Raw genomic sequence first — 24095 nt, forward strand, 5'->3', positions numbered from 1 at the left:
GAACAAAAACCAGACTTTCCCCACAAGAAGTGCAGGGACAGTCACATTTAGTTTTGCAGCAAGTCATTCTATTTTCAAATAAAGATACCACAAATAAAAAAAAGGAAGTCTAGTTTTCTGCATAGTATTACCTGATCAAGTTCTTCCTTTTTTACTCCCAAGATACTTCCCATTAACCTTAGCACTTCAGGACGTTTATTTTTTGGAGTATGAAAGTGTCCAATAAAGAGATTTCTCATCAGGAGCCTGCACAACAAAGGAAGCTTGTTATACAATCTGCTCTTATGTAACAGCTGATACTGTAATATTGATGCATTTATTCCTCATACTTTTGCCTAATTTACAATAATCCAAATAAACAAATCTAATACAAGGAACTAAAAGGGCACCTCACCAATTTCCTTCCCCTACAAGTTATAATATTTCTTATACAGTAAGTGTCAATTTGGACAGTATTAGAAATACTGTATGCAGTAAGGTGAAACTGAATTGTACATGAGCAAGTTTTGATGTAAGTACTACAATCAGGGAAAATGTTTATTCTAAGATCTTGACTCAGGAGAGTGTTTAAACAGATACTTATGTGCAGTCCCAAATCAAGATGTAACGAAGGGGACAGGGGAACCCATTTGCCTATACCCGTTTCAGTTCTAATGGGTAAAGAGAAGAAAAAAAAAAAACAGACCAAGGAAGAGAGATCTACACATCATCTAGGTGATGCTAGTTACATGAAAGAGCTTGCTGTTCACACCTTAGACATCGTAACAGACGTCAAGAGCTTTTATTTCCATTTGCAGAGCTCATGCTATTGAAGTGCACTTCTACTTAAGAAATACATCAGTAATCCAAATTTACATACACATTAGTTTTACTAATCAAAATTACTATTTACAACCACCAAGCAATTGAAAAATGTCAGAATAATAAAAGTATGACTACAAGATCACATACAGAAGCCCAGTTCTGCGCTACTCTTGCAACTGTGTTAGTAACATATCTGTACATTGTGAGGAACAAAACCCCAAAATGTATACCAAGTCTTTCATTGAAGACTTACTTGTCCACTTTTCCTTCTGTGCTGTTCATAAGATTCATTAGTTTATTTTGTACATCTTCTAACATTTCTCTTCTGATCTCACCTATAAAATGTAATGTCACAGCAAATAAACAAAAATTAAAACTTTGAAACTTTGTTGCAAAACTTATTAATAACGCACATGTTCTAAAATAAAAATGCTAATATTGTTATGGTGTTTTTTAAAAACAAAATCAGCTTGATTTTTTATTAAAAGAGTGTCAACTTAAGTGATTATTATTTGAAATCACAAGCTAAAATTTCCGGAGTGATACTCAATGCTAAAGTACACACAGAAAATAAATCAATTGCAGGTGGTCTGATGAACTGCTCTGTCTCACCTACATGATACAGAACTGGAAAGAAACTCTTGATCAAGGTCTATAGTCCTGTGGTGGCAATCTTTTTCATAATCTGACCAAACTGCATGTTGGCATCAGGTCTTTAGATCTCAGTACTTAACCTCAAATATTTCCTAAACCCAGCTATTCTGCATACTCTACTATCGGGTTGCTAAAGCCTTGAAGTACTAAGGAGTTCTGCAGTCTCCCACCCAAGAGAATTACCGGCTAGCAGAGCAACATCAGTAACTTCTTGTGGGTCTCTTCTGTTAGGACCTTTCCCGCTCCTGTTAACCAATGCAAGCTCTTCAAACAGCATGCTGGGACACACTAATGCATCCTAAAACTAGTGCTGTGCTTCACGACTCAGTATACTGGCAAGAAAGGCTCTGCAGAGACTTACGCAAGATTCCCCATACTTTTCGGAACACAAACATTCAGTTAAAAATGGCAAAGATGAAATGCCACAGCTACCATGAACCAAAGACAAAACTGAGAGAAAAATGGCAAACACTTTCAGTCAGGCATCATGGCCTGCAAATTAAGTGAATAGGCCTGTATTATAAGTTAATTAATGTGAGATTGTCTGGGAGTGTGCTAGGAGTCACTACACAGATTTTCTGCCTTTTTTTGCACGCTGACTCCAAGTTCTGATATTGTTCTGTAGTGGCTGCAATGAAATCAGTTCATCTAGGATAACGCAACACTGATAATGACATTCTTGGCCTACACAAAGGACCCTATTTTTCCTCTCCACAAATCTGAAACAGGAACTATTAGAAGAGTAAGAAAGGAGTTTAGATTCTGCATTCACTAGTGCTATAACTTTTCAGCTTTCTGAAATACCTGACCTTAATCTATGATTTGTCTACTACCTACACACTTGAGCCTCATGACATCAGAGTGTTTAATGAGGGAGACACAAATGTAGTAGCCCATTTCATTAAAAGGAGCCATGGCATGATATTGTTATAGTCCCTCTTGCCCAATAATTTTACAGCACCAACTTCTCTACAATTCTAAAACTCCACTAACACAAGTTACTTGTTAGCTCAAATACAGAATACATCCAATTACCCCAATCATTCTGTGTCAGTAACTCAGGCTTCCTCTGACCTCCTACAAAACTCATAAAAATAAAGCTCATAAAGAAAAAAATTCTCCTAAAAGTTTTACTTGCCTTAAATATTTTACAACATTCTGATTGTAAGGAAAAAAAGGCACAAAGTTTTCTCTTTATAAAAACTCAGATATACTAGAAACTGGATAAAAGCATCTGATGTTCAGGTCTACACAAGTTTGTACAAAAAACAGAGTAAAAAGTGCTAGAAAAACTTATCTCACTTAAATCCCCAAACACAGGATTTAAGAACACTGGCAGTAAAATGTTCTCAGACAAGAAAACAAATAATTACAAGGTACAGAGAATTCCTAGAAGATAAACTACAAATGGCTTCACCTCAAGTCAGCAAAAATACAATTTTTCACCAAACTAGGGTTCTGCAAGATACTACCTTTGAAGTTACTTTTTTCCTAATAGAAGTACAAGTAAGTCTTAATCACACACAAAGCTTGACAAATACATTATAACATGGACTGTCCATGTGAAGACCAACTCTACCCTATAGTTACATAAGCAGAAATGATGAACTTTTTCTCCTCTCCCTCTATAAGGTTGAATGCTTATCTTCAAATCCTATGGAAAAAACTGCCGATCAACTTAATTTCCCTACCATTTTAACACTTCTTGGGCTCATGCTAATTAAAAGTGCTTCATTTAAAAGACAAAACCCACAAAAGATACACTTTTCTTGTATCTATCTTGTAGTTAATTTCTAAAAAGCCTCAACATCTTTGTAAGAAAAGTGACTTTTATAAATTTTTATACCCTTCAAATCATCTGGGATGCATGAAAAACATTCCACTCTAGTTTCCACATGACTTTTAATCTTTAATAAATGCATGCCACAACTATGTTGACACAACATGGTTCTCAATTAACACCAATAACTCCATGAAAACCCACACAGTTTTCGTATACATACACATCAAAGAGCTAGGCTGTGAAATGGATACAACCTAATACATCCTGTTCAAATACTCCACGTCTTTTATATAAACATTTTACTTCCCAAATAGGAATTTTAGAGAGTACAGAGTAGAACAAACTAACTAGTGTCATGCTGGGAAAGTTCTTATTCAAGGAACATAAGGATTAAGCTCCTTATTCAAAACAAGTTAAAAATCAAACAAAATTACATATATTATACAACAATATATCTTGTAACAACTACATCCATATGCACTGAAATCCATTCCAATAATGTGACTGCTCTTCAGCACTCCTCTCTCTCAAAACACCAGGGTGAGGCACAGGAGAATTAATCCACGGTTTCAAGGTTTAAACTTACTTAAAATTATGCTATTTTGTAAATGTGGTTAAATAGGAACCCAGTACTTGAAGAAAAACATTTGCAATATAATTATGGAATGATAACAGTTGTAGGAGCATACATGGAAGTTCAGTTGTTATTTGGGTCTCCACAGAGTAAAAGGGAATTAAAAAAGTTAAACTACTCATGCCACAAAAAGATAAACAGCATCTGAAAACAAGTTTTAAGTAAATCTCATGCTGCTGCTATTGCTCTACAAAGCAAGACCATCATAAGTTTCCTTTTAAAGTTCATCATGTGAATAAAAATTGAAAACAAATGTATTAATAATTTAAATGAAATGTTACTGTTTTCTATTTTTTCCTGGCAAAAAGATTTTGTATCAAAGAGGACCAACTTTGAAGGACAACTACACAGCTATATTCCATCCACAGTGACTATGCAACTCCATCATTAAACATATTTTTTAAATGGAGTACTTCCTTCTAAAATAGAATCTTACAGTTGAAAAGGACTTAAACACATACTTTGTGTGTATGAAAAGACTGAATAACAAAAAAAGACCTGAGCCAAAATTCAGCATGGACTGCTGTAAACCAGACATTTACAACAGTCTCCAATAATTTGTTAACCATTTATGGCAATCCAGAAAACTGCATCTGGTACATCTTACACTTTTCCATTAAAATCACTTCTCCTGCTAAAAAAAATCCATAAATAAATCCTTCAAAAGATTTGGCCAACAAAACTGTGTCTGGGAATGTATTTGGCCAATTTTCAATAAGACATTATATGTTTTCTTGTGTAAATAGAGAAAATGGAGTGGTCTCTTTTTTCCAATAAAAATTATTATTTATTCTACAACAACATTAAAGTGCTGTTTCCTTTATGCAACAATCCCTTTTCAACTTTTTTAACAAGTAAATCGCTTACTAAATCTCTTTTTACACCGAGATTTAGTTTCCTTTCGAAGTTCAAACCCCTCCTGCTTTCATATGCAAAGGTTTGCAATCAAAATTAACCAGTAATGAAGAGTTCCCCATTTGAGAGGGCCATATCTGCCTACGCCAAAGTTAATTTCAATGCACGGTGTTTGAAAAGTTTTGCTGTGAATGTCCGTAGTGAGACAGAGATACAGATCAGTCAATTCAAAAACACATAAGTATTTAGTTGTACATTCATGTAGCAGCTTGAAATTCAATTTAGCTTGTAAAATTCATATGTGAACTCAGAGCACTCCTATGATGCCCACTTGGATGCCAAATTGCACTTAGATACAACTAAATTTAAGTAAGTACACATTCAATTATGTAGTAGAAAAGTCGTAACTTTTTTGTAGAGTTCTTGCTAAAATTGTGAAGACTTTCAAATGACTTCACACCAACTATCTGATCATAAGCAAGTTATGCTTTACGAAAATATTATTTATTTCAAGAGTAAGACAAATTATAATTTAAAAATGAATAGCAATAATTAGTTGTATACGTTCAGAGCAAGAGTTACCACTGCAGCCAGCAGAGATGATGTTCCAGGTCTTCCCCCAGCAAGCCTTAAAGGCATTCACCCAAAAATTTCCCAGAGACATGGGGGGAAAAAACCAGAAAGTAAGAGCTGTTAAGTAACCAAAGAGAGTGAGCAAACCTCTGCTCTTCAAGCTCCCTTTTCAGAGCCACTTCAGGGACCAATCATAAGTTTTCCTCTGATTTTAGATTTATCCCATGTGCTCAGTGAAAGCCTGACCATAACAGAGGATGCTGCAGTAACAGCAAAATATTGTGACCCACAGAAATAAAGAGGGAAAGAGAAAGTAGGACTCAGTTGGGAAAATGGAGGTGGAAAAGACAGATGATAACAATAAAAAAAAAGAAAAGCGCCTAATATTCCCTCAGCAGTCAGTACTGTTAATAAGTTCACCCATATCAGAACTGTCATGCAACTAGACACAGAGAAGTAACTTTTCTTCTCGGTTCAACAAAACATTGCAGACAAAACTACAAGTCAGGGCTGAGATATAAGTACAGAAACCCAGCAAAATTATTATTAGTCCTAAGTCCTGCTTTAGCTAATGCCATGACTCCTTTCTCATGAAAACTAAAATTGACGCAGTAATGAAAAAAAAAGTGACCTTATGTTACTTATATAGCTATTCTGTCACCTCTGAGTCTCTCAGCTTATAAATCTTACTGAAGTTTGATATTCAAATACATTGTCTAGAAATTACCCTTCATTTTTTCCATTTGATTAGACTAAATAGCTTAAAGCCATAAAACAGAAATACATTGAAATGGTATCAGTTTTTAGTTAAAGGTTATTCTGCCTTTTTAGGCTTTCCTACTGTTTTAATGCTAAATGTGTTTATGAAAGAGAAGGCTATGCATCTCTTACAGAACTCATGTTTCAGTGATGTCAGAAAGAGGGGGAAAAAAAAAAACCAAAACCACACCCCAAAACATTCACAGAATCACAAAATCAAAGAAACATTTATGTTGGAAGGGACGTCTAAATCATCTAGTCCAACCCCTCTGCTCAAGCATGGTCATCTACAGGAGGCTGTCCTGAACCATGGCCAGTTGCATTTTGACTGTCTTCATGGATGGACGCTCCATGTCTCTGAGCAACCTATTCCAACGTTTGACCACCCTCACCGTAAATATTCTTCTTTTCAAAACTGTTTCTTCCGACAAATTCCTCTACCATCTGGCCAAGTTTTGTCTTCAAATCCGAAGTAAAAACATTCATCAAATATTAGAGTACTTATCTGAGAACAATATGAAAGGCATCTTTCTGAATATGAGCAATCAGAAAGCTTATTTGAAATGAGCTCTAAAAATACAATCTAAAGATGTGTCCAATACCTTCCACATAATCTCTTCAGACAGTCTCACAACTGTGCAAGAGCTGCTCCCTCTACATCTCTTATCAACAGCATACCCTTTCTCTCTACCTCACTGTATTCCTGCGTCTATGTCAAATATGGTAGTTAGTTACTTTGGAAAATCTAACAACATTTGGTATTTCACAAACTTTTTAAAAAGACACTTACAGAGCTAAATCAAGGGCTTTGGTATGGGGTGGGGGGACAATAGCAGAAACCAACTACAGGGCTTTCTTTTGAGAAAGATCCCTAACAGAAGGTAAGCATACTTTTTCAATTTTGCTTTATAAAGAATGAAGTCCTCAAAAAGTGGCACAGAATTACTCTTCTCCTCATAGGAGACGAATTTTGGTGAGTTTCTAGGAATACTACATTGTCTCCTCAGCTACTTGGACTGTTTCAAGCAGAGATTTAAAAAAAAAAAAAAAAGTAGTTACCTTCTTTCTTAAGCTCTTCAATCTGCTCCTCTTTGATGTCAAGCTGCTCAGTAAGCCTTGATGCTGCATCCAGTGCAGCATTTGCCTCTCCTAAACTTTCCTGAATAGAGGGCAGGAAAGGGACAAAAAGAGAAGCAAGGGAGTTCACTATCACAATTATGCTAATACAACACAGGTCAAACATAACAGATGCAGAGATTTCAATCACTTGTTCTTTAGAATAAGTGGATTGTAAACATCCTCAGAAAATGGATGGTCAGCAGAGGAACGCTACTTTGCTGACCTTCTTTTAGTGCACCCCTCTCTTCGAAGGAAGAGAGAATAATTACATAACTTAACACAGCAGTTAAAAACAAAAAATTCAGTCAAGAATTAGCATTCAGTTTCATACGGTTCAATTTCATTATTCAGCCCACCTGCAGTGATACAACTTTTTCTTCTAAGTGTTCTGCTTTTTTCCTCCATTCTGCAGTCTGTTTTTGGTGTTTCTCCAGCTCTGCTGAATACATAGCTTTTTCTTCTAAAGCGTTAAAAATACAAAACAAAACAAGGAATCTTGATTCACAACATGTAACTTTTTGGGATATGCAACTGCAAAACCTCAGCATTATCATATCTGGTCTTCATGAGGTAGAGGTGGAATTCAGATTTCGTAAATGGGATATTGACCATCAGTTTTCACAGGGCCAGAATTGCCTTTATAAGTCTTTTAAAACACAATAGCTTCTGAAATTCAAGCTATCAAAAAGGAAACCAGGTAACTAATATTTAAAAAGCACCAAAATACGGTAACTATCCCAGCTGAAAAACGCTTGTTGCAATCTTTGCTGTTTCTCGACAAAACTTACCCTGTTGGAATTGCTCTAGTACCATCTGCAGGTTGGCCAGTGACAATGCATACTGCTTCACTTGGTCCTGTGAGATGGTGAGCTGTAGCACAGTTTCATCTCTCTGCTTGGAAACCAAGCTTAATTGCTCTTGCAAAGATTCAACTTGCAGACTAGCTTGATGGCTTAATGAAAATAAAATACATTATTTATGAAGACAATAACAGAAGTCATCACAGAGAAAATTAAAACCCAGCAAAAATAGCCTACCTTTAATTTTTCAGCTCAATTTATAAAGATGAAGGCAATTTTTTTCCCTGATTCCTCTTCAAAAAAAAAAACCAAAATAACAAAAAAACACCTAAAACCAGATTTTAAATAAGTCTGGTAATAAAATTTTGGCAATCAAAAAAAACCCCCTACTGTTGTTTGAAGTGCATTAGAAAAAGAAAAAACTAATCTGTTGTTCATTATTGTAACAGTATCTTTAACAAAAAAAAAATCCATATCTTGCTAATTGTCTGTGTCAATTACTACATGAATCAATAGGTCTTTCTACCAATTTTTACTTTTAAAGCCAGTCTCCAAGAACTCAGTATATCTTGCTCCATACTGACCACTGAACACCCCATTTAACTTCCCATTATGCAAAAAAAATTATGAACCTGATTTACCCCATGCCAGTCTTTTTAAAGAGTGCATATCAGGTGGGAAATAGGCAGTACTTCCTGAAAGGTATTTGACAAATTTCATGAAGAATTAAGAAACATTCCGATGAACAGTTTTTACACAACCTTCTCCCAACTCTACCACTTTCTCCACAATTTTTCACAACAAATTCTGCTCAACTCAAAAATCTCTTTGCTGAGAACGTTAAGAGCAGAATCTATCTTTGGCACTTAAAGAAAAAAGAAAGACTGCAGCTACATATGTATTTTTTGATTAAAATACTTGTTCATTTGGACAACTGTAATAAGATGAAAAAAAAATTCTTTTGCCCGAAGTAACCAACATTCCTTTAAATAAAACAATATTAAAGCAGTCAAGATAGGCATTGAGTAATTTTAATACTTGTGTTTTCATTGTTCTGAAAAACGTGATTATGGCAAATAAACACAGTTGGCTCTAGCCTCCCAGATTCTGCTACCCATGAGAACTTCAATGCATCTTGCTTTATATATATACGCTAAAAAGAAAAAAGCTTACGGCAGTGTATACTTTCCATGGTATCAGGTATAAAGTAAGGATACATGCTTGTCTTGAAAGCTATTCACAAAGCATGACAGTCACATCTGTGCACTAAAGTGTATAAAGTAAGACTCTTTCAAACTGAATGAAGCCTTGACTTAAAAGTAAGTTAAGTCCATCTTTTTTGATTTGACAGACAACTGAATTGATGGGTTGAGGGATTTTTGTTGTTTCTAGTTCTAAGCACTCTCAAAGATGAGAGATTTCAATAGTTGCTACTAAAAGGACAAATACTTTCTTAAGTTCTCAACGGTAGCCAAGTATATTTCAAATCATGTTCCTGATTTAGACTAATAAAAGTTCATCTTTTTGCTTTCTCAAGTGCTTAACATGTTATAGAATGGTAATTCAGTAAAATAAAGCCATCAGTACCAGTCTAGCTAACTGTGATATTTACAGCCAAGGCCACTGCTGTATAAACTAAAAGACTACCTGGCATTCTCCACTGCAGTAGATGAGGATGCAAGTTTTTCTTCCAAAATCAAAACTTTCTTTCTTAGCTTGACCTCTCTGTCTTCTGCAGCTAAAGCTTCTCGTGTGTAGGAGTCTTCCATTTCTAAAAGGTGATTACGTAACCTCTCCAGTTCCTGATTTAGGCGCTGCTCTTTCTCACGCAAATGCTGTATCTGTGTAGAACATACCTTAAGTCACTCGTACTGTCACCTTTCAAAAAAATAATTTACGCAAACACAAAACATGTCCATTGAAGCACACTGCATGTGTACTGATTCTTTTTACACGTGATTGCTACCAAAAATAATCCAGAAAACATTACAGATGCAATTTCTTATTCTTTTTTCTTTTATTTCTTGCAACTGTAAATTATTTGGTGGTATACCTCGCTCTGCAGGGCACTGCTCTCCATTTGCTTCTGCTTGAGCGCTACCATGACTTGGTCTCTCTCTTGCTGAAAAGTAACAGCCTTTTCCTGCATTGATTTAACTTCATTTAACAGTTGATTCAATTCTCCTGTCTTGCCCTGTTGAAGACACAAACAAGCATTTCAAACACGGCAAATAGTTTTACGAAAGGAGACACAACCTTTGCCCAGAAGAGCGTAAAGCCAATACTGATCTAACAAGGAAAAGGGAAGAACACCCATGGCCCTACAGCACAGAAAAACATTCAGGGAAAAATATTATTTTGAAGTTATTTCACTCACGTTACAAGACAAAGTAAAAGTTATTGCTAAAAGACACTATACAGATGCATTGTCTTAATCGACTGCTGTGAACAGACACCTACTATCTTTAGATGAGAGATATGTATTATGTACATAGTGTCTCAGACACTTGTATATTTGAAAATTTCACTTTTCCCCCAGTGTTTGGAATCTATTCTCTGTCATACCCACTTATTAGGCCATGCACGTGTAAAGCATCAGCCTACGTAGGTCAACTTGTCTGAACTTAAGACTAAACACATGAAGAAATCTTTAAAAACAAACCATAAGGTGACCTCACACCCAAAGATTAGCCTTTAATGAATCACAGCAATGTCCATCACGTTTTCAGATGTCAAATTTCAATCAATGTTCCCACTTACATGCAATTTACTACAACTTTACATTAGCGTATAAAGGAGAAGTGTATGTCAGTTACACAGAATTCACACGTACATGTGAATGCATTTTCAGTTATTTGAAACTTTTCAGCATGCTCTTTACCTTTTGTCTCATGTTCTTTTGAAAGCAGTTACTTTTATTGAACATGCTGGATAAATATGAACCAATCTTTGTTTTTATCACTAATACTTATGAGCTTCAATTATTTGTTTTTATTAATTAAACTGAACATAGTAAAATTCTTTGCAGTAGAACCATAAACCTGCAGGCAAATCTTCTCATTTTAGGTCGTGTTATCTTCTGACACACACACAAAATACAAAACTGTTTGAATACTATTTTTCCTAGTTCTCCATGGCAAACACAAAGCGTGTAACAGGAACTTCTCCAATTTGTGCACGAAAAATGTCCAGACAAATGTTCCACGCTTGTGAAACTGAAAGCCTAAGCCACCAGTGAGTGAAAGCCTGCAGGCCAAAGACATGCAACAGAGAACCTAGCCAGACAATACAGATTTCCACAAGTTAGAATAAAAAAAAAACCCAAAATAGTAAAAGTGTGGATTTGTAAAGTATTAGTCTATTTTATATGGGCAAGACTGATGAACATAAAAAGTCCCAATGGTAATTCAAAGCTATTTTTCACAATGTAATTGTACTTTGAGACAATAAAACTTCTCATTGTAATTCTATAGTATTTCTTTGGAACAGGATAAGGAAACCTCTAGGATGAGCAAACAGAGCTAAATAACTGTCCTAAGTCAAACTGCTCCAAAACAAACAAACAAATCATAGTTTTTCACATACATTATGTCAAAGTTGAGACTTCCAAATGATAAATTTAAAAGGACACACATTGTTAAATGTAATTCATATTTTTCTTTTCCAAATACATTACATTCAGATTTCATTGGTAGTTTGAAAATGCTTCAAAGAGATGTGAAGGTGGTGAGACACCAGAACAGGCTGCCCAGAGAAGTTGTGGATGCCCCATCATTGGAAGTGTTCAAGGACAAGCTAGATGAGGCTTTGAGCAATCTGATCTAGTGGAAGGTGTCCCTGCCCATGGCAGGGGGTTGGAACTAGATGATCTTTAAGGTCCCTTCCAACCCAAACCATTCTATGATTCCATGAAATTTTTTATTATACTTATAGCAGGGGAAAAAAATTAATGCCGAGTTACTTAGCAATGGTTTGCATAAATACCACTCTCTGATAATGGGCAATGCTCATAACTTTGGAAAATGGAAAGGGATGCTAAAGGCAACAGGGAGAATAAGAGCAATACGCATGGAGGGGGACAACTGTAAGAGAAGACTGAAGAATGGCGACCAGAACCACCATGATGAAGAGAACAGGGACCTGAACAGTACAGTGGAAAGAAAGTTAGTTATCTGTTTGCAATTAATTACCAGAAAAGACTGCCCACTAGGACATATTCATCTTCAGAGCCTGCAAAGCAAACCAAAAATATCTACATCCCGGAGTTCTGCTGTCAAGTGTTAAAACTACAGGAAGACTTTTGCACTGTACTTGATGCCTATTTCTCAAAGAGAAATGGCAATTCACACATTACTTTGTTAACTCCAGCAGCAGCACTTCATACAACATACTGTTGACCTGTATCAATGATGCCACATAATTCTTTGGTCTTTTAAAAAAGATTCTTCCGCAAATTACATACCCAATACTTAATAAGCCACTGCAACTTTTCTCGGAACATACGCTTTGAAAAAAGTATCAATTTTTCCATATGTCAAATTGTAGAGAAGAAACCATTAATTTAGCTTGTCCAATCTTTTATCTTTTTTTTTGCAGTGGAGTTTCTCCAGCCATAAAAGCAAGATACATAAACCCATTCATCTCACAGGGATGTTGTGAAGCAATCACATTGGAATGACAAACACTAGAAGAAAGCACACGGGAAAATTAGTCCTGCTGGCCCACTCTGCAGAATTTTGAGCAACATACAGTAAAAATAATATAGGGCACTTAATGAACAACAAGGCCAAAGCAAAATACTAAGCAGCTGCTCAGTAAATGAGTAATTTCCAAATAAATGAAAAATGTAGTTTATGGCTGCACAATTAACAGGTAAGATTGTAAACCACTCACCTGCTGACTTTTAATTTCTTAACTTTGCAGGGGGAGGATTTTTGTTGTAGTGTAATGCAGTAACGAGTCACAAACGGATTTCAGGCAAACACTTGATGGCTACATATACACAAAAATACATTACCATGTGACTAATTTTAAAAGATATTCATAAATATGAATGCACATACCTGTTCTTTTTCTTTCAACAGCTTCTCAAAAGCAAGAGCTTTTTCCTTCATTGAGTGAGACTCAAACTCTTTCTCTTTCAGCATCATTGAAAATTGCATATTAGTCTCCTGAAGTGCTCGGAATTCTGTTTCTTTTTCCCTACACCTTGCAACTATTTTTTCATTTTCTTCTTTCAGTTTTCGAATATCCATTTCTAAAATTAAATTTCTTTCTTTAAGATTAGTCACAGCTTGCTTCAAAAGCTCATTTTCATTTTCTTTGTTACTAAGATTTTCACTCACTGAAAGTAACTGATCACTTTTAGATTTAATTAATATGTCTTTTTCCCTAAGTGATTTCTGTAAAACATCATGTTTTTCTTTGATTTGCCTCATCTCTGACTCAGTCCCTTCTTGACTCTTTCTTTCAATCTCTGATGCTGTAGCCACAGAATCAGATAATCGTTGATTGTTTTCCTGAAGAGTCCTAATAGTTGAATCTTTTTCTTGCAACTTTTTTTTCAGTTGTTCCACCTCCTTTTGAAGGAGTTTAAACTCATCACTGAGTACTTCAGGAGCACTGTATTGAATGCCTGAAAGCTGTGGAACGGTGGAAGCCGTTGCCACAGATGGTGTTACCAAATCAAGTTTACTCAGGAGAAGATCCTTGGCGTTATGAAGCTGCCCTATGCTGTGTTGAACTTGTGCTAATTCCTGACTAAAACTTTTCAGCTTTTTCTCATTCTGTTCGTAACTCTGAATCAAGCCATTATAATCTACCTGCAACTTTGAATTACTATCACTTTCAACTGAAATTTGTGCTTGAAGCCTGTGTAACTCTTCTTGGAGGTGAGCCGACTCATGCTGCATGTTCTGAACCGTGGTTATTACTTGTTGTTTCCACTCTTCCATCTTCTTTACTTGCTGTTTTAGTTTATCACGTTCTTGTAGAAGTTCCTCAAACTGGTTACTGTTAACACCTCCTGACCCGTTATCAGTACCTGTACTGGATGTCTGCAAGACAGTCAATAAGGTTTGGCATTTTTGACTTAGAGCATCTATTTCAATATCTTTTTCTCGAATGATACGGGATAAATTCTGAATAGTTTCTCTAGACATGTCTTGACTGCTGTTTTCAGATCTATTAGATAACTTTTGATTTTCCTCTTGCAACCTTACCAAAGCTGCTTCTTTAGCAGCGACCATATCCATGATATTACGATACTCTGTTTTTAACTGACTGTTTTCTCTTGTCTTTTCACTTAGAACTGCTAGTACTTGTTCTCTTTCCATAACATAAGCTTGTAGCTGCTGCTGAAGACAAAGAACGTCCTGCCTATATGAAGCTGAGGAAATTCTAGCGTTGAGAGCTTGTATTTCTAAGTCCTTCTCTTGAATGATCTGAGTAAGTTTGCCAACTTCATCCTTAGACAACTGATCAATTTGCTGACTTAGAGAAACATTCTTTTCATTTAGAAGCTTAATCTCCATCTCCCTTTCTTTGATACCTTCTACCAGTCTTCCAATTTCAGCTTTAGATAAGTCATGTTTTTCATTTCCATTTTCTCCGTTAAGAGTCTGAACTTTGGTTTCCTGAAAAAGATCAGAGGAATCAGTCTGAATAATCTGTCTCTCTTTGTGCAACTGAGTTTTAATTTGTTCAATTGTTTTCTGCAAATTTTTAATTTCCTCATCTTTCTCTAAAGAAAGTCTTTCATGTATGACATTCATTTGCTCACACTGAAATTTAGACTCATCTATTTCCTTTCTTTGCTCCTGCAAAGACTGCTGAAGTTGCACTGTTGTTTGATTCTGATCTTCTATTGTTTTTTTGTGAGCTTCTATTTCTTCTTCAAGACTATTCTTTATCACTTTTAACTGCGTTACCTCACTTTCAAGTTCAATAATAATATCTAGAGTTTTAGGCTCAACCACAGGTGTAGATCTACTTTGCTGATCCTTAAGGCGTTCAATTTCTTCTTTCAAATGATTATTTTCTTCCTTCATGACTGCAAGACTTCTGTCTTTTTCCTCCAAGTTCTGTTTTAAGACATCCTGCTTTTTTGAAACTTTCATATATTCCTCAAGTTCCTGCTTCACCTGTAAGGCCTGATTTTTAAATTTTTCAATAAATACCTCTTTTTCTTTTATGAGTTCTGTCAACTGCTTTTGTCCTCCTAAGCTAGTAGTCAACATCTCTTTTGTTTCTTGATGGTCAATTTCCATCTGCTCAATGCTCCTTTTAAGTTCAGCAATCTTAAAGTCTTTCTCTTGATTGAGTTTAACTAGGCGCTCGTGTTCAAGCTGCAATGCAGTGGTATCCATACTACGTGCGTTTGATAATTCCTCAATAGTTTGCTTATACTTATGTGCTTGTTCCAAAAGCCTCTTTTCCGTCTGGTTTAATTCGCTCTCTAACTGTCTTTTTTCCATTTTCAAAGCCTCCACAACAGTGTCTTTTTCCAAGGAAACTTTACTTTTCTCAGAAATGGCATCGCTTAACTCCTGTTTTAGTTCTTCAATGGCTGCTATCAGCTTTCCATTTTCTGTTCTGACATCAGATAGAGATTTCTCTAAGTCTTCATTTAGTTGTTTATTTTCTGAAATGTCATTCTGTAGTTTTGCAATTTCTACTTCTCTTTCTTTCAGAATCAGATCTTGACAAGTGTAGTTAGATTCCTGATTACTTTTTTCTGTTAACTTGCTCAAGGATACAGAAAGTTCCTCCTCTCTTTCTTTTAGTCTCTGCTGCAATTCTCCGATTTCTTTTTTATTATGCAAATTACAGTCCTGGGCTTTCCTTAATTGTTCCTGAAGGTCTTTAATATTATCTTGAAGCTGCTGCTTACTTATATGCAAATCATTAAGTGCATATGAACATTGGCTTAGTTTTTCTTTCTGACTATCTAACTCCTTAATAGCTTCCATCTTCTCAATTTCTAATTCTGATACTTTCTTTCTTTCAAAATCTATGTCAAATTTCAGCTGTTTGATGATACTATCAGTTTCTGTGTGTTGTTTTGACAGCTGCTCTTTCAGTGTAATCATATGCTGAAATGAACACAAACAAGAATTCATTAGGAGAGGAGAACCAGCTGAACTATGCATTTCATTCATTATTATCCTCTGAACAATAAAAAAAATTGAGAGGAAACAAAAGTGTTTCCTAGTTGCCAATGTAAGTTGGCAAGTAGTATCAACTAGTCAATGCTAAATTAATTAAAACCAAATATCAAACAGGGATAGATTACATTTCATTAAAAAAAAGAACACCGTCTCCCCCAAAAGAACCCTAACTACCGAAATCAAGGAACAAAAAGAGAACTACTTGAGAAAAAGAACTGTCAGAATTTGTCAGGGCAGTTGGAATGGGTATGCAGCAAACACCTATTACTTAAAAACAGGGAGGCGCTAAATTTAAAATAACAAATTACAGAAGAGAATGCATATCTGTATATTCCATTTTCAATTTCTTGTTTGAGCTTATTTTTAAACACACTTGCTGGGATTCATTTCATAGGAAAACACTTTAAATGTTCAATTCCATAAAGTAAACCAATACTGAAAACACATGGCTTGCAACTATATGTTTACAGGTCAATTATATCAGAACAGTGACAACAAGGTATCATTCCATTTTGATTACATATAATCGGTGACCTTTTTTGCTCCACAAATGCTCATATTATAAAGAACTTGTAATAAAGTAACTTAATTATTCAACATAATTAAAAATAATGAAAGGAAAAGAAAAAAGTTTGAAAAATCATTCCTGTTATGCATACTGTCATAAGACAGAGGTCAAAATATCAGCAGGATAAAAACTATCAAAAGTCTTGCAAGGAAAAATCAAGTAGTATTTAACTGGACTTCGGAAAGTAATACCCCTTATGGACAACGGCCATGCCATATTATTTCTTTGTCCATAACAAGTGGGTCTCTTGCACTTCAGAATTTTGCATTAAGACAATAGATATGGAGACACACTGGTCCCAATACTCTTTCTAAGCCTCAGAGGATAACTTATATTTCCCTGTTATCTATGTTCAAAGATCAACTTAAAAGATAAACACACACACAAAAATCTAAACATTTATTTTAGCAGTTCAGTAATTAGTTGCAATATTTGTTACCTGAGTAGCTTCTTGATTCTGCTTGTCTAGTTCTTCCAACTCCGCTATTAATGTTTCTCTTTCACCAATACTTTCATTTAATTCATGTTCTTTCCTTTCCAAATCTTGTCTTAACTGACTTAATTCTGAATTCTGATCCTCTGTATACGCAGAAAGAATATTCTCATTTTTATGTTGTGCACTCGTCAGTTCCTTCTCAAGTCCCTCCTTAAGTTAAAAAAAAAATTCTAAATATTAGACTTCATCTTGCTGAAATTTATAAACTGCTTAGATTTGAAATTATTTCTTTTTTCCCCTCAACAATTAAAAGCAAAGCACGCATTTTTATGTTAGAATCTCTAAGCCTACATGAATATTATCCCAGTTAAAAATTCTTCATTGTGACGTATTTGTCTCTACCATTCATACATACACATTTATTTTCTCATCACTAAGTTTAGGAGTGCAATTTAAAAAATTCTGCGCAAAAATTCATGGTCTGATGGTCATAGTTATGACCATCAAAAGTCATGGTTATATCCACCTCCGATGTATGGATCCACTACTGTATCTCCAAGAGATACCCTAAACAGGCAGTATGCTGCACGGTGAGACAGGAAGTTTTAATCAAGGACACCTGAATAACGTCCTTATGAAGAAATCCCATGGGAACTCTTGAATGCATGCAAAACACAGAAGACCCCAGTTGAAAAATACTACTGGATACAAAGTAAACGAAGCCAAATCTCTCAAGCCTGATTTTATAAAGCACTAAGTCAACCTTGCCAAAACCTAAAGGTGTGTTCCAGAGAAACTGTATGTTCTACTGCTTAACTTCATCAGTATGATGGAATGTAGTATTATTAGAGTACGACATGGAAAAAGAGAGATATTTTACAACTGCTAAGTGTCAAAACTGAAACGTGCCAAAGTAGAAGAGGTGAAAAAAAGACAGATTTTACAGAATGTACTATTAATACTTTAAAAATGTATGTTACAGCAGCCTAAGTAGCAATGGGATAGGTGGAACTCCGCTAGTTTTCTTTAACGGAGTACACTGTGGAGTTTCACAAGTCAAAATGCATCGTTTCTATCAATTCCACATGTAATTATAGAATTAACCTACAATTATTTCCTTGATTACAAATTTATTTATCTAGAAGTGTGAATGCTCTAAAAAACATACAGTGCCAGAACGTGTGTTTTCCATCAGTTACTATTGTTACGAACTTTTTTGTTGGCTTAATTTAGAAATTGCTTTACCTGATTTAAACTTGAAAGTCTTGCTATTTCATTTTCTGCTTCTATAAAGGAAAACAAAAAATTACATAATTTTACTACTTTCCAAACAATAAAACCAAATCATTCTCCCACCATGCCCCAACAGAACTCTGCTGCTCAGAAGAGAATAGTTTGACAGTATTTTGTGATGATAAGCACCAGTGCTGTAAAAGATTCAAATGCACCATTCAATCACCACCACAGAGTAGAGCATTACTTTTACAACTGAGTCCACATTAGGAGGACTTCGGTACTACAGTGTATCAGTTATGCAATATTATGTTTCAGTGTTTCTTTAAGATATTAGCAACAGACTGCCTTTACACACAAAAAGTGTACTTTTAGAATTTAAAAAAAAAAAAAAAACAGCTTCTATTGAGGCTTACTTTTAAAGAAACAAAAACCTATCAAACAGTTGGCAGACATGACTACTTACCTAATCAGAAATTCCTATGATAATCACGCTAGTCCTAATTATGTCTCCTTTTCTGCTTAGCCTTACCTCAATGGACAACTCTTTTCTAAAGCAGCAACTTTTAAAAGGTACATGCTCTTATATTCAGTTCCAAATTCTTAAAATAATTCTAAGCATTAAAAGTGAAAACCTGTGAAGATATACTAAAAAACAAAAAAATCCACATAATAAAAAAAAAAATCATCATCTTTGTACCTAACAGTGCTGCTGTAGTCTGACAACATCTTCTGGTAGTGATGTCTTTGATTGGAGCTTCTTCTCCTGTTCTTTCAGGAGAGCATCTTGCTCTGCAACAGAACTTTGAAGCATACTAAAGGCAGATTTAAGATTTTCATATTCTTGCGTTATTTGGATTTTTTCTACCTTTGCCAATTCTTGCTCTTTCAGAAGAATTTTGTTTTCTTCTTTGGCAGAAGACAATTTGTGATTTAATTTTTTTATTTCTTCCTCTAGGTCCTTTACAATCTGCAACTCTTCTACTTTTCCTCCTTCTAGACTCTGAGGATTTTTCTTCTGTTCACTAATTTTAGAGTCACCCATGGCATCAGCACTCACACCATCTAAAAACCAAAGAAGATTGTTTGCAATATTAAACAAAGCCAGCACTGTAGATCTTTTGCTTAAAAGTCTCTTCTTCCATCCCTTCTCCTGACAGAGGGAGATAGTCTAAACCAAAGACATGATCATCATCAACAGAAAGCTTACTTAAATAAAACTAACATTTCAAGCAGCGCTATACATATTACTGGTTTGATAAGCAGCTTTTCAAATACTTACACATCCCTGGCTTAAAATAATTTTAAAAGGTAAGTGTTGCAAGACATACATTGTTCACAATTTTATTAAAATATACTTGACCCCCATGTCTCTTGGTGGGGACATGACAGAATCTAATTTATCAGGATTTGGAATCCCTCAATTTTCTAAGAATAATTTATCAAACCCCATCTAATTCAGCGTGATGCAAAATACCTGTTTACAATTTAATTAATTATATTTCAAACGTTTGCTGAATTGTTGCTATAGAGAACAACTTGCTACAAATTAGTGCATCATTTGCTAAATGATGCACAAAGTTTTTCACCTAAAGATCTCATTTTGCAGAACTGATGTTTTTACAGATCCACCACACTATCATGGCATTCACAGTTCTGTACAATCCTCACAATGTAACTTCCAGGTAAGTTACAGAGCACAAAAAGGCATAATCAAAAATGTACAGACAAAAAGTTAAATGAAAGCACACTGCTTATGAATTCATTTCAGTGTAAGCTCAAACACTTCCCCCTGCCCCCATCTGTATTGTGTTGTCAAAAAGAACCAACAAGATAAAAATATAAAATACTCTAATTCTTCAAAAGCTGTGAGCAGTATTTATTTTACAGATAACTTGTAATGCAAAAGATACAAGATTCCTGCCTTTGACTTCATTACATTAGTCCTGCTGGTGTACATGTATGCAGTATATACAGTACGTGCAGTAAAAGACAGATTACATCTTAACAGGCATCTGATTTTAAGAAATAAATTCCCTATCAGCACTACGTTAGAAATTAGGAGGCTGTGAAAATATTTCCCTTCTTTCCAGAAGAAGATGGATCTCTCTTTCCAAAAGGAGAGTATAAACTCTTTAGAAGCCCGAGTTTTAACAGATAATAGAGGTTTACAGGCAAATCTTATATATTTGTGCAAAGAAGTCCCTAAAGGAAATCTAACCGACATGACTATTTTTATAGAATATGAAATACCTACAAGACAATGAAAAGCTCCTTGTGAGAACTACTGAGCTTCTCCTACAATCTAGTCACGCCACAGACTAAGGCCTGGTCCTTATGGCAATCTTTGAGCTTTTGTCAAGTAACCCAATTGGCACATAGTACTTCTCACCAAAATTATTTTTTCGTGCTGCGATTTTCTTATCCTCAACTTTGTATGTCTCGTCCACACCTATACTCAGTATAAGTTAAGAAAACCGGAAGTGTAGAATTTAGAGCACAACATTTGATATATATAGAAAATGGTTCAAGCCAATCACAGTGAATATAAGACATTAGAACAAGTATGTGTCTTAAACATGAAGCTGAACTGAAGTTGAAATTCAAATTCCTAAACATCATGTATTTGATATCTATTACATTGTTACATACATATTTGATGCTTTAACTAAAATTCACTGTATGTTAAATAAAAAAGAAAGCATGTGGTAATAAAGACCTTGCTGTAACTGATTCTCAAGTTCTTCAATTCGCTCTTCATATTCACTCAGCTCTTCTCGGTGTCGACGACTTATCTCTACTAGCTTTTGTCTGTGGGCATCCTGCAATACTGAAAGTTCATGCTGATGTTCATCTATTTCTTGACTTAAATTCTGTTTGAGCTCCTAAAAATATCATTAGAGAAACAGAATGGTAAAATACAGTACAGAAGCTTAAGAAAGAAAAAATACAAAAGAAAAAAAAATTTCCCTAGTAAAATTAAAGGATTTATTAAAGGATTTCTCACAGGAGAGGTCAAGTTTCTTGGCTTTTGTTGGTTTGGGTTTTTTAAAACATGTTAAAAGACATTCCTTTTAAAAATATGTTTACACAAACAGTATGCTCTACACAACAGCAAATATTAAACCAATGTAGAGAGATTACAACTCTTTCATAGGAAGTGGATACACTAGGACATATTTCTAGTAACTTTCAAGGATGACATGCAAATCCGTATTTTGCATCTTCAATGAAAAAAGGCAAGATGTTTATGAGAAGGGAGAAGAAATTATTTTGTGTATCTAAAATTCAGTCTCATAAGTCATCAAGCAGCTTCTGAAAGTGATTTGCCCTCATAAATACTGATGTCATTCTTTTAAGCTTACGTACTATATTCATCAAATCATATAAACACCCTTTCTCAAAATAACTGACTGGTTTTAAATATTGTACTGCTGACTGAAACGTTGCTGTGCTATTATATGCCCACAGGCATTTTTAATAGAGAAAAAGTGCTAGTGTTGTAAATATTTTAACTACATTCACAAGTCATGTGACCATATGCAAAACCATCAAGAATAAAGCATAACAGAAGACTAGATTGTCAAAGTTGTCGTCTTACCTTAACAATATTTTGCAGTTTGTGTATTTCACTTTGTTCAGCATCATTCATCCCTGCACTTTGGAAGACTGAGAAAAGAAAAATCACATATCCATGTGAAAATTGTGATAAATACGTGTATTTTTCACGTAAGTGCTTCCTCCATTGATACTCAAAAGTAGAAAACAACAAAGCTCATGTGAAGTAAAATTCAAATTTACAGTAATTTTGACCCCCAAAAAGACATTTTAATGGAAACATTTTAATTTTCCATGGATTTTTTTTATTATTACATGCAAATGTATAAAAGTCTGGGGTGGAGGGTGTTATTGCACCTAATAACACAACAGGGTTGCTTAATTTTAGTTGAATATTTCCACATGGGAAAAGTATACCTCTGAAATCAGGCTATAGTTTGAAAAATGATAACTCACATCAACAACAGCTTGAAAGATTATATTCTTTCTTGTCTCAGCAGACCATGAATTACAACTGACATATCAAGGACTGAGAGAAGAGTAAGTAAAAACAGCATGCAAGTATCCAGCTATCACTTTGAACAGTATTGTGCTGTCAATAATCAATATCACAGCCAGGAAGAAGAAAAGTATTTTTTGAAAGGCTGCACAAAAATGAAACCCTGAAGTAGTATTCTAGGTAAATGTTTATGAAACCCTTTTCCTAATTTGAAAACTCATGCATAAAAGCATCATGAAAAAGCATTTGGAAGTTAGTCACTGAATGTGCCCCTAGTCATGTGACAGCAAGAAAATGAGATCATTAGGTTTCAGCTTTTCCGTCAAATCATGTTGCTTCTATAAATTGTACAGCATGAACTTTCAAAAGACTTACTCCAAAAACACCAAAAGCAATGAAAAGAGTAATTTAGAGGGGAGAGGGGAAGGTAGGATAGAGAGGAACCACTCACCAGTGCTATCTGCTTCCAGTGGTCAACCTCGGATTCAAGCCTAGAAACTTCATTGGACAATCTGTTTATTTCTTGCTGTGACCAGATTATATCTCCAAAATCCATGTCATCTCCTTCAAAACCTGAGGAATGTCTGACCACTGGAACATAGGAAGCTGATGTAGTGGCTGGTGGCAAAACACCAGCTCCTAACTGTGCTGACTGAGCAGCCATCTGTACTTTCTGCAGTTGCTCCTGTAGTGCATTCTGCCTAGCTTTTAGATGGCTGATTTCCACCTGAATATACAGAATAAAATGCATTTCTTATTGAAACATAAGAAAAATATCAAAATACACTCCACTTTACCCCTTGTGGCCTTATGAAATGTGAACCAACCAACCAACTCCCCCTCAGCAGAAATTACTGATCACTTTCACTAAAAAGCAAAAGGAAAAACCCCAAACACTCTCCTAATGGAGAAAAGCAGTCTTAGCTGATGTTTTAAAAAGTATCTCACACAAGGACACATATTAAAAGTTTTAATAGTTTTCAGTTAAGTAAAACTTCAGTAAAAGTCTTTGCTGATTTTTTTCAGCAGCCAAGGTACCCAAGTACTACAGCAAGATTCAGGCTAATAGGTTGTACAAAAAAATTAAATATTTAAAGAGCGTATTCAGATATGAAAATTGAGCAATACATGATGCTCCCCCAGTTATTTATATTACATTTGTTTTCTTGTATGCTTAACAACTCAATGTATTGAAAATTTACTTATTTACAATAAACTGAAATTAGCTGCATGCAATTTTCTCATAACAACTCTGTTATTGTATTTAATAAGCAGAATTCTATACATCTCAAAATTCTGCTTCCTCTAGTTCCCACATGCATTTACAAATAAGCAGAAATAAAACTCCTTTTGTGTAATTCTAGGCATACTGGCAACTTTCTTCATTTAAAAGGCTATGAAATCTCATATTACACAACAGGTTATAAAGCTGATGTTTCCATCACAAAGGGACACCTCAAATTATGAAAGCTAGTTCTGTTCCCTTTAATTGTATATGTTAAGATATGTTAAGATAAATAATTATGATATCTACAGACAATATAACTGCTTCAAATGAGAATTTGCTCCTGTTGCCTTCCTTAAAGATAGCTGAATCAGAAATACAAAGCAGTTTAAGTGTCCTTTCTCACAGTGATTCCAGAAACAACAGA

The 24095-nt window shown here is 35.0% G+C and overlaps 1 protein-coding gene across 1 annotated transcript in view; it reads right to left on the reverse strand.

The window, feature by feature from the left end:
- Positions 1 to 24095, reverse strand: part of TRIP11 (thyroid hormone receptor interactor 11) — a 35227-nt gene that overhangs the window by 6660 nt on the left and 4472 nt on the right. The window contains 15 exon segments of the mRNA XM_050897907.1: positions 132 to 246; positions 1058 to 1139; positions 7122 to 7221; positions 7538 to 7641; positions 7970 to 8133; positions 9629 to 9822; positions 10035 to 10175; positions 13045 to 16074; positions 17157 to 17363; positions 18399 to 18439; positions 18803 to 18820; positions 19092 to 19451; positions 21106 to 21271; positions 21988 to 22055; positions 22888 to 23170. Of these exon segments, the coding sequence (XP_050753864.1) occupies positions 132 to 246; positions 1058 to 1139; positions 7122 to 7221; positions 7538 to 7641; positions 7970 to 8133; positions 9629 to 9822; positions 10035 to 10175; positions 13045 to 16074; positions 17157 to 17363; positions 18399 to 18439; positions 18803 to 18820; positions 19092 to 19451; positions 21106 to 21271; positions 21988 to 22055; positions 22888 to 23170 (5073 nt within the window).

The sequence above is a fragment of the Gymnogyps californianus genome, chromosome 5 (assembly GCF_018139145.2).
Source record: "Gymnogyps californianus isolate 813 chromosome 5, ASM1813914v2, whole genome shotgun sequence".
NCBI lineage: Eukaryota > Metazoa > Chordata > Aves > Accipitriformes > Cathartidae > Gymnogyps > Gymnogyps californianus.